Source organism: Haliotis cracherodii, unplaced genomic scaffold, assembly GCF_022045235.1.
Source record: "Haliotis cracherodii isolate W230 unplaced genomic scaffold, xgHalCrac1.p SCAF_1, whole genome shotgun sequence".
NCBI lineage: Eukaryota > Metazoa > Mollusca > Gastropoda > Lepetellida > Haliotidae > Haliotis > Haliotis cracherodii.
The window spans coordinates 39,290,475-39,305,391 of NW_027266264.1; the positions used below are offsets into that span (position 1 = coordinate 39,290,475).

Consider the following 14,917-nt stretch of genomic DNA (forward strand, 5'->3'; position numbering starts at 1 on the left):
GACCCTTCTATGTCAGCACCATACTTCAGTCACCATGGCAACCAAACCTTTGGTTCAGATCAGGCGCACATGCATACTCTCACCTACTGGTTTCAGTTTACGAAACATGGCGGATATCGCGCACAGATGTTCCATAGAAAACGTTATTAAAGGGTTTACAAACATATTGATAAAAATAACACGAAACCGAAACATAGAATCAAGTTTTTCTCGATCCATTTGCTGGAATTGTTTGGCCAATTAAGTTCCTCGAGTAGACAGTACCAGTCAGGTAAAAGTTGCCAAGTTGCAGGATTGTCCCTCACCCCTGCAATACCAGATGGGATCGTCTACACATCCACCGTTCGAGGTCTTGCCAAACAAGGCAGTAACCCTATCGCTGTGGATGCCGCCAGGAGGGCCCTGCTTGTACTATAATTGCCCCTACAGCCTCTGATAGGCTATCTTGTGCATTCCTCCTGTTTTGGCCCACTGTCAAATCATTCGCCAGAAACCTCGCTACAGTTCTGAGATCTCTCTTTCGGAGTCTAAGTCCAAGCACAGACGCTCTCAGTTCAGTTGTTGAGGCACTCTCGTCTGCAGTTGCGATCATTCCCTTCTGCTTGGAATTCCCTTTCTTTTATACTTTTGTATTTGTTAGCGCTCCACTACACAAACTACAGCCATGGATGCCATCAAGAAGAAGATGTTGGCCATGAAGATGGAGAAGGAAAATGCTGTGGACAGGGCCGAACAGAACGAGCAAAAACTAAGGGATACCGAAGAGCAGAAGGCCAAGGTAAGACCCCCTTTCTGGCATCAACGGACAGTCACATTATCCTCAGTATGGAGTGGACCTCGTCTCGCGAAAACGCGCTTTCTTAAAGTTTCTGCAAAATTGCGATTATTTGCCATCGAAAAACATGCATATTCGGCACGTTTGAATACGGAACAATATGAGAACTATCCAAAATTTTAAGTGGGTTTTTCTTACCCCGTAATACACTGCCAGAAAACCTTTACTAACACACCTTTTCCTTTTCCAAATTTTACTGTATACTCTCAAAGTTTTCACCTTCTTCCCCTTAAGACATCCCCTTGATACAGAGTCGGCCATCTTGAAACCTGATCCATCACCCGAACATCCTCGTCTGCTGCTATTTTCGCTGTACCAGCACTCATCCTGTTGTTGGCTAATGCTTTATTTGGCTGCTCCTAATGTCTTGTTAACAATCATGAACTGTATTCCCCTACGCACCAATAATTACCCAAATTAAACCCGACGTATATACTAATTGAGGGTGCTTCTAGATGTTGCCGCTATATATTATATATAAATGTTAGTTCATTAAAAACAATACAAAAATATGTATTCAACAACTGCATGTTTATTTCTTACCAATCACGAACATAAAAAAGTTACAAATTGACAAGATAGCATTTCTCTTTAAGGTTTACATCTACCTGGACAGTATATGTCTTACCCATACTTACATCAGAAGATTTTAATAGTCATTTATACTCTTTAGTGGTTTTGGTTGTTACTTCTTAGAGCGACCAACATTAAACTAATGGTCATGCACAAATCAGTTATATATAATGAAAACTCATATGATCTTTAGGTCTACACTCATATTCAAGGTTACAGGGTATACATCTGGGTTATGTATACTTACATGTTACATAATCTTTGCAGATTGAAGAAGATCTGAACAACCTGCAAAAGAAATGCGCAAATTTGGAGAACGACTTCGACAATGTAAACGAGCAACTGCAGGAAGCCATGGCCAAGTTGGAAACTTCCGAGAAGAGAGTGACAGAGGTAGGTGTCGGGGTGGTCATGACGTGACCTTGCACGGCGACATCAATGACACAAGCTGCTACAGAGAAGCAACGTTGCTGCAGTTGCACGCTTTTAACACCATATCAGTTGCTGCAATAAAATTAACAATAAGTGATGCGTAGTTTTACCTAAAACAAAATAACCCCATAAATGTATGTAAATGGAAAAAGACAACACATACAAAGTAAAAAATATATTAAACAACAGATCAAATTAAATACACCAGTTACAATAACCATGCCCAAGAATAATCACCTATATAGGAAGTCCTGGGGCCCATAGTAAGGCCCACGTCGTAGCGTTCTTTTCAGAAGTGGTTCCATAGTGTGTCTGAATAATTACTGACCGTAGATCTGGTACAAATGTGTATGTTGTGCATCAGAATGCTGTATGTACAAGTGTGTCATTATCGTTGATTAATAACGTTTGCTACACATGGCTAACCCCTTAGCTTCTGTCTTTCTTGTGTAATAAGTTCGCAGTCTGACATAATCGCCAGTATATGTATTACGTGATATGCGAATGGCTTACTATGTGTCCGCTCAGTATCAGATTACATGCATTAACCGTGCTGAAATATGATAATCCTAAGTCCTAATTTGGGGAGGCTTACAGCAAGTTAATTCGTCTCAATGACCTTTGTCTCTGGCGATCAGTCTGTGACCAAGTGTCCATGTTAGGCTATTTAGAACCTATTTGCAGCTGGCGTCTGACAGTCACACGACCTATGGCGCTGTTGTGAATCTGGTGTTTAACTCAAAGGTATTTCTGTCTCTTTCATCAAGTCAATCAGTTTAGTAGTGTGCTGTGGAACAACATCTCTTGTTTTCGTTGTGGGAAACTTGTCAAATATTTACCGCCGGCAGGAAAGGTCATTTGGAATGGCCTGCCATTGAAAGAAGACTGTGTATTAATATTAATGTCAGCTTAGCCACGCCTCCTGCTCGTTGAGACCGTGATATCAATAGTTCGGGGGTACACCCTCGTCCGTCTCAGCTCGTTATGATACGAGCCTGGTGATTCATTCCAGGACCGTGACGTCATGAAGCCATAAATGGAATGCAACGCGAGGAATGTTTGTAAAGCCCAAGCGGCAAGATTGAAGTGGGAAATAGCGGCTGTGTTGGCAGCCGCGCTTCACCCCTCTGGACGGAATAGCTATTTTTAGCGTGTGGTTGCCATCTCTTGTGTTGTAGACTCACTTATACAAGTTGTGCCCTGTACCTAATGTTTATGTAAACTCTACACGTGTCTACATCGGACTTTAGGGTCCAAATGAAGAGACAGTTCAACGTCTCTAAACTTCAGAAAACTCCGCACAAAGTTCAGTCAGTATGGGAGAAAGTTTACTCTCAGTCGAACCGGAGTATAGTGGCTGTGTGGAGCTCTCGCAGGAGTCTCAAATTTCCACACAGGATCTCTCACAAGGATCTACCGATATTCAACTGACAACAGACGGTGCTAAACCTAAAAAGAAGAAGTCTAGCAAAAAGGTTAAAAAGAAGAAAGATAAGGACAAAGACAAATCATCCAAGGACAAAAGTGAGAAAAGTTCCAAATCCAAGTCCGGACGTTCGTCAAGCAGACGACCCGAGCCTGAGGGAGGCAACGCGCCCGCCTCCTACGTAGATGACTATGAGAGGATTATTTATAGTAACGATGCTCTGTTCTCAGACGTGGAGCTCACTGATGAGGACTATGCCAACTTCAATAAAGACTGCCGAAGGCCTCATAGAGCCAACAGGCAGGGAAGGGACGGTGCAATACTTATACCGTGCACACAACTCGGGATCAATTCCAACACTATGATAAAGTTTGCAATAATTGGAACAGAATTGCAGAATGTGATACAAGTATCTCTTAAAAGGGTAGGCATTGCAGATATTGGTGTGCATATAACACGAGTCCATGTGGTGCTCATAAGGTTGTTTCAGTTTATTTATTTTTCTTGTAAACAAATCACATTATGTAGGTAAGTTGTTATTTCCACAGCTCTGTACCAAGAGTTCATCAATAATAACTGTCTCCCAGTCCTTGGTCGGACCGGAAGTTATTACGTTGACCTTTCAAAATGATTGCAGGGGAAACTGTTTTCGTCGTATAAGTGATAACCATGTAGAGTTTACTAGTACTGTTTTGTGGATGGGAATTCATCTCTATTCGTGCCTCGTATTTGCGTGGTGCAAATTGATCAATCTTATGGTTTGTCTTAGGAAAGTGTGGAGAACTTTTCCTCCCTTGCCCCTATTTGCACAATAGCTTAAGACAACAGGTCGATGACACCTCAACGACTTTTGCAACATTATCTAAAGATGACGTTTTGTTTCTTCGTTGGTAATGAACATGAAAATGCATACACATGCAGCAGTTCCTCGTAGCATTTTGTTCTCTGCAGTCACTACCCTTCAATCAGCTTTTACCTTTTCGAGCACAAATATCCCACAGCTCCTGACTTGACGCGTCTTGTGGCCAGCGCGACTGTAGAGTAGGAGATTCTTTTAGGTCAATCATTTGTACGATCCAGGTTGGCAAGGTCGACTGCTCGTGTACATACATTCTTTCTGTCATATATATTGTGGATATCGAGGGGAGCGCCCGCTCTCAGGTATGTCACTTTTCTTCTGAAAAAACACTTGTTTACCATAAAATGTCACATACTTCAAACTATACGTCAGGGATCCTCTAACTTAATGTTTTAGGAAGTTAGGTTGAGTCAATAGAATAGTGATAACCAATAGATATACATGAATTACTGACAGTACAACACTACTTCTTGGCCCATGTGACATAGTTCTTGGTTCGTTCGGGTGTTATTGTCAAGCAGTCCGTATCACATGAGTGGTTATGTAGAGGCAGGTTGGATTACTTGATCTAACAGCACATAGTAGTTACCCTTGCGGCAATTTGCCTGCAAATCTCACTGAGGTCAGGTGGTCAAACCAGTTTTTACTGACCTTATAAGGAAGTGACACGATTGTATTCGATATAATGTACTTCTAGTAAAGAACACGCTAAACCAACCATGTAAATAGTCACCTGCTTAAACATCTCACTGAAAATATAACACTATTGTTAACAGCTGTCTCTTATAGAGCCAACTTTTCTTCGCCTTATTCGGTGGCTGTGGGGTATAGCCTGGTGGTTAAAGCGTTCGCTCAACACGCCAAAGACCCGGGTTCGATTCCCCACATGGGTAAAATGTGTGAAGCCCATTTATGGTGTCCCCCAATAGTTGTTACATTAATTCCCCGATGTGGGAAATCAAACCGTGTGACGGGTCAGAGCTTTAACTATCAGGCTACCCCACTGCCCCCCTATTCACATTAGTACACACACACACACACAAACACACACACACACACACACACACACACACACACATACATATATCTTTATTTATTTATTTACCATGTACATGTGAGTGGTAGTATTTCAGAATAAACATCATACCGAATAATACTGTTCGGCTGATTAGTATGCCAGTACTTATGTTTGATATTGAAGTACCTTTTTGAAGACATAAAACTTCGTTGGATGACTTATTTAATGTTTTAACGACGTTCCTTATGAACTTCTTGTCCCTTCGTGTGGAGATTTATTAAAGGCGACTAAGATTCCTAGTTATGATAATTACTGGAGTTTTTTCACGCGTATTGATGGGCACATCGTAGGGCACCTGTTCAAAGAAGGGGGATAACTCTAACAGCCCGTTACTTGATGCTTGTCGAAATAAAGTGCATGCATTAACGTGTGTGCTACTGGGTCCGCCTTGGAAATACATCTTTACTGAAATATATAGCCGACCTCGATTTTAGAAGAGTTTATAACTAGTTTTCAGATTTTAAGCTACATACTTCAGCGGGTACAAACCATTAGCCTATTAAAATGAGACAACATACATTAGTTTTACATTGTCTTCAAGTAGAAATACATCGGTACTGAACGTATGCAAAGCAGGCTCACTTCTTACTTGGATTCAATTTGGCAACGATTTATTTTCTTCAAACAGACACTACGATCTGCAATTACTTTAGACTTAGCACTACCCTCATTTAGTTGTGTGTTCGTTTCCTCGTCGATATAGTTCCGGGTGAATGCTATGTTGTTTTGAAAGTCTAGCCACCGCAAATCATTGCTGCTGCTAAGTTACCATGATGAGACTAGTAATCGTGTTTTAATCGCCATTATGATCAAACCGATATTGACTTGTTTTTGTTTTTCTTACAATAGATCAGCGAGAAAATGGAAGTTATATTAAATGGATTAGACGGTAAAAAATGTAGTACTCACGTTTAGTATTTTAGTGGTCGCTGGATGCACTCCATCTCGCTAAAACGAATCTAGTTGCCCCTCATTTCAAGATTATGTATTTCAGACGCTACTGTCTCTGACAATTACACACACACCAAGGCCGTAGTTAACTTTTTTTGACAGGGGGGCAAATATTTGTACAAGTATCACTTGTCCCCAACTTGATTCAAATAAAACTGTTCCCCCCCCCCCCCCCCCCCCCCCGGCTGGCTACCGCACTGCACACCCCTCTTTATCGTATGGCGGGATTCCCGTATTGAACTTTGCTATTGCCTTAAAAGGAAGTAAAGTTTGTAGAGGGAGTAACATATTTCAATGGAACAGCCAGGTGTCCCCTGTCACGTGACAGTATACACCTAACGCAGACCATATCGCTTTTCCGGAGCTAGTGTGACACGGTTGAAATTTGACGAAATATTTGTCGTAGTCATTCAGCTTGGACCTTTCTGCAAGTGGAAGACCATATGATCCACAGTTACACGAGACAAACGTATTGACCCAATAGACCGGAGTCACTACACCAGAAGGGACTATATTTGTAGTGCAGGGTCACAGGCAGAGTGGTGGTTCGGTCTGCCCGGCTAGGAGTTGATTGTCTATTCTAAAGCATAGAAGTTGGAGCTGGACACCAGGCAAAATGAGTCAAATCCAAATGCAGCAAAATTCTGGGGGTATTTTGGCAGCTCTAAAGAGCAAAATGAACACACTACGGGAAGAAAGTGACAATTTGAAGGACGAAAGGGATATGTTAAAACGTGAATTGGCTGAAAAGGACGAGAAAATTTACAAGGTAGGTGTAAAATTGTCAGATATTCTTGCGATTGGAGGTGGAATGAAGCTGTTGTTTGCATTTTTCTGACAATTGCAAGTACGATTACCTTTGCCAAGGCACTACGAACAGATGCAACGTCACATAATGTCAAGATAAACATGTAACACGATCTCGTGTACGTCTCGGTAACCTCACAACGATACATAGAAATTTAGGTAAGATGGCGGACCTCAGGATATTTCCGGAAACAGCACATTTCTCGCGAAGTTTTTTTTACAATTATAACACCGTTTTATATAACAAGGACATACATCTCATCAGTAAACCTGTCTATTCCGGAGAGACTGTATCTATTCTCTATGTTGTTTCCAGTAGGGCAACATGACCTTGTGCCGGCAAACCCAAATTGGGCCTCAGTGACAGGATGCACTGTTCTTTACGCTGTAGGGAGTAATTTAAGTTTCAGAATAATAGTGACTGTATAGGCCTATACTACTCACGCGATAGATCAGTTTAATCCACAGTCTTCCACACTTCATATTGTCGTTAATCATTTCTCTTTTTAGATAACATCAATTTTGTTGAGGTCTTTTTTCAGGGTAAATTGTGCACCCCTTCTCATTTCCTAATGAGTCTGGAAAGAAATGTAGTAGATCTAATGGGGATCAGGTCTGACCTATCTAAAATTAATCAGACCATGGTTGGTTGGTTGGTTTGTTGTTTAATTCCGTACTCGGCAATATTCCAGCTTTATGAGGGCGGTCTGTAAATAATAGTCTGGACCAGACAACCAACCCAGTGATTAATATCATGAGCATCAATCCACGCAATTGGGATCAATGACATGTATCAACCAATTCGGCGAGTCTGACCACCTGATCATTGCTGATCCCATTAGTCACCTTTTACAGCAAGCATTGGTTGCTGAAGACCCATTCTAACCCAGATCTTCATGGGTCAAATTTGTTCATTGAAAACTTGTGGTGAGAAATGAATTTGCAACCACATGACCCCTACCATGTTTGAAATACTGTTAATTTATGTTGAAAAATAGCATATTTATTGATTTTCAAAGACAAGATGTCTAGGTTTGGTTTTTTAACGCTGCACTCGTCAATATTACAGCTATGATGGCTAATCTGACCTTAACAATATGAATTTTAAAAAACAACAGTTTAATCATGATCATAGGAATCCTTACTTTTTCGGGCGTTTTGAAAGGCATGTATGTTATCGATCCATATTCTTGTTTATAATTACCCATAAATTAGTGATAATGTCCAAAATGGTAATAACTTTTATTTAGGCTTCGGTTTGATTCTGAAAGTTGTTCAAAATCCACTTAGTCCACAGTATCTACTTTTGTTATGTCTTTCAATCTAGCAGTAATGACAACCCTAATTACACACAGAAATTGTCTTAGTTTGACGCTTAAGTCATTAATTGCATTAACTAGATAAGAAGTGTGCCTGGGACCAATGAGCAAAGACATCTGAATATGTTTAAATATTTTAGTATTGGACAGTATGTATACAGTATCTACAGCTTTTCAGCTTGGAATGGTGGCGAAATAATACATTTACTACTTCTAACTTCAGTGCTATAGAATAGCTGTTAAGTAAGACACAGTAACATTAGATGTCCTACCATATAAGGCCAGTGTTTCGCATGAAGGAGGGTATGCATTAGGATAGGCTAAGTGTTGGTATCCTGCTGTATTGTGGACCACTGAGTGATTCTATTGTAATGTCACACCCAACCACTGTTGACTCACAACAGGAACTTGATGAAGGGTTCACAACTTTCAAACATGTACGCCCATCTTTGGAAAATTTATGGGTACGGGTAACTTGTTTCATTTATGACCTCTTAATAAATGCAGTGTTTGCTTTGACAGGCTGAGGATGGGCGCATTGCTGTCCTGTCTAAATGTGTCTGTAAATGAAGAATCTCCACAAGTTGTAAAGATAAACATAACCTGATAAAGGTCACGCTAGCTATGTGGGTCAAAGCAGGAATGCAACTTACCTCTCTCCCTTTAGACACTTGAAGCAACTATTTTCTCTTCAGGACTACCACAACATTAAAAGATTAGTCAATCTGTTATCAGGATCATTATCAGGATTGTTAAGTTAATTGTACACATTGATAAGAAGAATTAATTCATGTTCCAACATGTCATACTTTTAGGGATTTCTTTTTTTTATGCAAATCTTATTCCATGCCTTATAGTATCTGATCTACTAGAGTTTTACACAGTCACTGTTAGTATCCTTGTCCCAAAATTTAAGTGAAAATCTGGAATGACAAATTGCTTTCTTCCAAAATAGTTATCCCAGATGCAGCACTAATTGAGCTGCAGATTAGTTGTATTTAACTCCTGTTGTGTACACCTGATCAGTGTACATGGCATTACATTAAGTATTTGGTACTGGTGTTGTAGGTTATGGTTAATAAGAAGGCCGTCTTAGGATTTATGTTAATGATATGTCCACAGATAAACCAGTCATAACTGTTTAGCAGTATACATTGTATATGTATTGATTTTTTAACATTGTAGTATAAGAATCCATTACATTTGTGTTCATTATCAACTGTCGCAGTGTCAAGAGTAGCAAGTGTGGGTGGTAAATACAGCATTGGCAGTAGTAGCATATCTCATGACATGAGAGTACATGTCAATTGGAGCTACAGTCCCTAAACCGCACAATTATCGCAGTCAGAAGATGGATGGTACAAATTTACTTGTTGCCTTTTTTAACCTGTTCTTTGCAAAATGAATATCTCTTCAGAAACAACATGACATTTATCATACTTATATGTTTATCTTAAATTAGAAGAGAATCAAATCGGGCAAATTTGCAGTTATGATAACTTTGACGCGTCATGCTCATAAACAGATGTCAGCATATCATGCATATGGCTATTCAATATCATTCATCTGATAATTGAGACAATTTACATTTCAAACTATTGCCAATACTGTAAATTTTATGTTCTTTCTCAATCAATTGTGGCAGAGTTTTGTATGTATACTCAACATGCTCTATGGTCAGTTAAAAGTCTTTGACATATAACATGTGTTGTAGGAGGATGATTGATTAATCCACTGGCTAGAACATTAGCAGGACAGATATTTCTGATGTAATAATGTACTGTTATCAGTCAATTTATGAAATGGAGGTTATTTTTTGTTTGATACCATACACATTTATTTTAAGACCTTTGGGTGAGATTAAGATAATTCAGAGTATCCTCAGATAAACTAGGGGCTTTCTGTATTTGGCCTATGCAAGTATTCTGATGTGATTGGTCAGTACATTGAGTAATGCCTCATGTTGCATGAAGCAGTACTTTCACCTTGTGCCCCACCAAGTCATGCGCGAGTATGGTCCTTGAATTGCAAGGAATGCGAGGGTAGTGTTCCTGGTCTCTCAAGCACAGCAAAACACACTGGTGTTTGCTCAGCCAGATTTAATGATTAAGTTTCAGTTGAAAAGATAAGGTTGCTAATTTCTTTGCAGTAAGAAAGCTAGACATTATGGTATGTGAATAGGCAGGCTGCAGCAAGACTACAGGACTGACCTGGTTACCCCTGGTGTAGAGCCAGCAAGCTAAGCAGTGGCTGTGCTACATAACACTGCATTATGCCAGATTACTAAAAATATCCTACTGTTTATTAAGCCACATAGATCTGAGCATTCATACACATAATTTGATACAAAGATGTGTATTCAGGCCATTGCCTAAAGAATTAAAAGTTAATAATATGCATACATTATACCAAGACCAGTAAGACAAGCTTCACAAATACTGCACACTTGGCAACATACTCAAATGAGTACTTGCGAGGGGTTGCTGAAAAGTGCTGAGCAGCAGAACAACTGTACACCATCAGGGCACGCTTTTTTAATTTCATGATTCACTGATGTATTCCAGCTTTTCCACACAAGGTCACAAGACATTATTTTTGCTGTGGGGGTCTTTTTACACCACTAGTAGGAGCTTTCTGTGCCAGTGGGATCTAGGTACTCGGAAGTATATGGACCTCTGAGGGGATAATGTTAAAAAATAATTAACAACCAAATACTCTAATGCAGTACATCATAGTTAAGTTCCGAGAACTTTTCAGCCAAACCTCAAGTTATTTCTATTGTTTTTGTTTATAAACATATCAGACCATCAGATCAGGATTGTTTTCTAAAAAACAATGCAAGTCTAGAAAATGTTTACCCCAGGTGCAAAGTGTGAACTGGTATGCAATACAACTTACAAGGAGTTTCTGCTGAATGTTTATTACATAGATAGGACAGGTGCATGATATGACTTGTACTGTAGTGTACATGTAGGTTAGATGCACAACACTCAGCTGAGTATCATTGATAGAATTTGGATCCTCATCAGATCTCTTTTAAAAACAGTAGATAGGAGAAATGTCTCTTCACAAGAAACCTAAACAGAACTAGTTAATTATGTAAGCACTGATAAGTCATTGATTATATTTATTTAGGAATTAATATATTCATTTGTGAGGTATATGTATACCTTGCAAAAGAATAAGCATGAATTTGCAAGTTTGTAATATTGTTGACAGTAACGATCTGAAACTGGCTGTACATGATCAATAATCCAACGTGTACAATACTGGACATGAACATGCAAAATTACAGAATCCAGGTAAGACCTGCTCATGCGTTGATGAATGAGCTCCTGCACCGCAGTCCATTCAGGCTGATTGTAGGCAGTAAAACCAGCCAAGCTGAAGTAGGGTTTTGTAGGTCACATCGAAACTTAATGATTATATAAGGCTATTGCAATGAATCTTGTCTATCAGCTTATGTAATAGACTACTTGGTAGATATATTTCTTAGACTTACTGCATTTTGAATGGTATGTGATTAGTAAATGTAGAATATAGCCATAAAAAATGAGAGTTTATGTTAAGTTATTGCAGCATGTTATAAAGAAGTTCTGTGTTGAGTGCCAGGCATTCTGGCGAGACCAGGAAGGCTGTGTTCACTCTGGTATTAGCATGATTAGGTAAAAGGAAAGTCAAACTACACTGGGAAGTGATCACATCCTGCTCATAAATATATGTGGTAGGCTGCCCTTCAATGCGAGTTCATATTTTCTGCTGCTAGCACCTTACTACCTGCTTTACTGTACTTGCAATGTGCTGTTACAGTGATCTAAGAAAGAAGCAGTGCAGATGAGTCATAGTTTGATCACGTAACTTGTGTCAGCAAGCATTCTGAGCCAGGTGGTACACAATCACCAAGGTCTTTCCCATAGTACACTTTTAAACCAATAACATCATTTGGTGGATTATTTATTACCAGTCCCAAGTTGTAAGCATGATGCCATTGATTCCTGTGTATCTGGTCCACTTTCATGGCTAAAGATGTTTCTCTGCTGTAAGTAATGAGATTTATATTACTGATAAAAATAAACCAATGTTATTGTTATTTCACATATATAGTGCATGATTCTGTAAGTGCTGGTAATGTAAAACATAATGTCACACTCATTATTTGGGGTTGGAAATAAAGCATAAAGTCAAAAGGTCCTTGTCATGACCATAATGTTAACATCTAAACCATAATGTTAACAATTGAAGCATAATTTTAACAGGTAAACATTTAAAGTGTCCCTGGATTCAAATACATAACCAGAAAACCATCAGAACCCCAGGATTCCCTTAATATTGAACACGCAATTGTAGTCTTATTGAATGGAAATAACAAGATTGAAGTACAGTATGTTGGAGACAAAATCATACTTACACTTGCGGTTCATAATTCAGGATTTTCTGTCTCAGGATCCACTGTTAATGCTAATACTGTTCTAAATTAACATAGCATAGGACCATTTAATACAACATAACATGCCACCATGCTGACCAAAATCAAAATGATCACACTTTCGTATTGCACTTAAAGGACTGATCATGCTGATAGTATGTCTCAATTGCATACATGATACATGAGCATGATGAGAGATATTGTATTTTATTTTTTGGAATATAAAAATATAAGATAAAGTTAATTAATTAATTTTTCCTTATTTTTATTAAAGAACATGTATCATCTATATCCCTGTCCAACACTTCCAAATTAATATGTGGTATGTACAGCTCCTTATTGCTTTTGTATGACATAAGTAATAAATTATTGCTTCTAGTAAAATAGTATGGTCACAGTGGTATCCTTGGCTTAGTTGTTTGTGCTATATGTGACTAAATGTAAGGTTATCTTGTAGATGGAACAAGAGGTGAGTGGAACCACCAGAAAGATCACACTGCTGGAGGAAGACCTGGAGAGGAACGAGGAGAGGCTTCAGACTGCCACAGAGAGACTCGAGGAGGCATCCAAAGCTGCAGATGAGAGTGAGAGGTCAGTCAACAACCATGTAGTGAGCCATGTGACTTTGTGAGGCTGGGATATGGGTGCATATCAGAGAGTAAACTGGCATGTGTCTAGCTGGTATTTATGTCAAGGTTATTGTTTATGTCGTTCATATATCATACATAACGTAACAAGTGTTATTTACTGAAAAGTTCAATATGACAGGAATGGAAGTTGGGTCGTTGTTTAGATTTAAGATGTGGATTTTTGTTATCACCAGACAATCACTAGATATTTCTCCCCAAAAACATCATCCCTCATCAAGCATGTGTAGATTATGGGGACAATAGTTAAAGAATAAGAATTTGCAGAAATCAAATGAAAAGTCCGGATCAGAACTCTTAAAAATGCCAATTGGTGTAAAAAACGTGAATATATCTTTGGGTATTGGTCAGTCTGATTTTTCTTTTATCTATAACTGTTTTTTTTATGTAGAATGCAACACTCTTAGTGTGAAAGTCCTTACTTTTGTTAATGTTGGGAATATGGGTTCCTAGAAATGCCTTTCAAGAAAGACATGTTTTCTTGATCAGAAATATGTGTAATCTGGAACAGTAGTGCTTGGCTTAACAGGAATTCTTTTTATAAGAAATTAATTCATTTTTTCTTTCAGCATGTTCAGTGTTTGTTTTTATGTCTATTGATGAATAAAACCATAAGCATTTATGGGATGTCTGATATCCTTGAGTCTCTTTGAAGAACGTATGTACCCTCAAGAAAATATTTGCAAATTGTTAGTCCTGGTTTTGAAAGGCAATCTTGATTTAATGACAAAACATAGAAGTAAAATAATAAACAGATTGCTTGTAATATGTCCAGTTGGTAGTGGTTGTTGGTGGAAACAATGGTCGATGTTGTGCTGCTGCCAGAGCCTTTCATGTGACCCCTACGGATCTCCCACTGTTTACATGGCATCATTTAACCCCAGTCAAACACTGATTCTCACTCCACAGAAAAATGCTTAAAGATTCCCAATCTGACCTGTGTACACATTCAGTGTTAGTGTTCAGTGACCGGATCACCTCTCCAGTGAGCCAATTAAGTACAAACGCCCAAGAACTTAGGTACCGTATATCACTGTGTATGAGGCGACCCCCATGTATAAGACAACCCCCCTGTACACACCTTCAAAATCAACCCAAAATCCTATACTCCGTGCATAAGGCGACCTGGAATGAAGCACATCACAAGTACTTACTTACTTACTTTGGAGATTTAACGTGCGCTTTCCGACTGATGCGTATTTCGCACACGGGCCCGGCCAGGCCATTTAATGTGTTTCCGAAAGGGGCGAAGGTGGCCTGTGCAACCCTAAGAGGGGGCTTTAGGGGTTGCCCATATATAATTTGGGAATTTTGAGATTTGGAATAACATCACAAGTGCGCACACAAACCTTATATATGCAATAAAAATATGTTTATCTTGCGTTGTTTTTTCTGCGATGATTGGTCGCGTGTTTAACTCCAGCACATGTTGCCATTTTGTGTTTACACGGTACGACACCAAATTGGTGCCCGTAAAATAAAATTCATTTATTAAGTAATAACATATAAGAGACAATGGTGAGTAATTTTATGGCCAATTAACTATGTTGTAACTAACTAGGCT

General features: G+C 39.1%; 1 protein-coding gene across 16 annotated transcripts in view; it reads left to right on the plus strand.

Moving 5' to 3' along the window:
- Window positions 1-481: 481 nt before the first annotated feature.
- LOC139477707 (tropomyosin) overlaps window positions 482-14,917 on the plus strand; it is a 32,196-nt gene continuing 17,760 nt past the window's right edge. For 3 of the 16 annotated variants that reach the window (XM_071260132.1, XM_071260118.1, XM_071260126.1), the window contains exons 1-2: window positions 2,935-3,690; window positions 13,164-13,297. In XM_071260132.1, the coding sequence (XP_071116233.1) occupies window positions 3,157-3,690; window positions 13,164-13,297 (668 nt within the window). In that variant the 5' untranslated portion in view covers window positions 2,935-3,156. Of the gene's footprint in view, window positions 779-1,675; window positions 1,802-2,918; window positions 3,691-6,490; window positions 6,924-13,163; window positions 13,298-14,917 lie in introns of those variants that run through there. The other 13 variants (XM_071260196.1, XM_071260187.1, XM_071260164.1 and 10 more) reach the window with 11 other exon arrangements.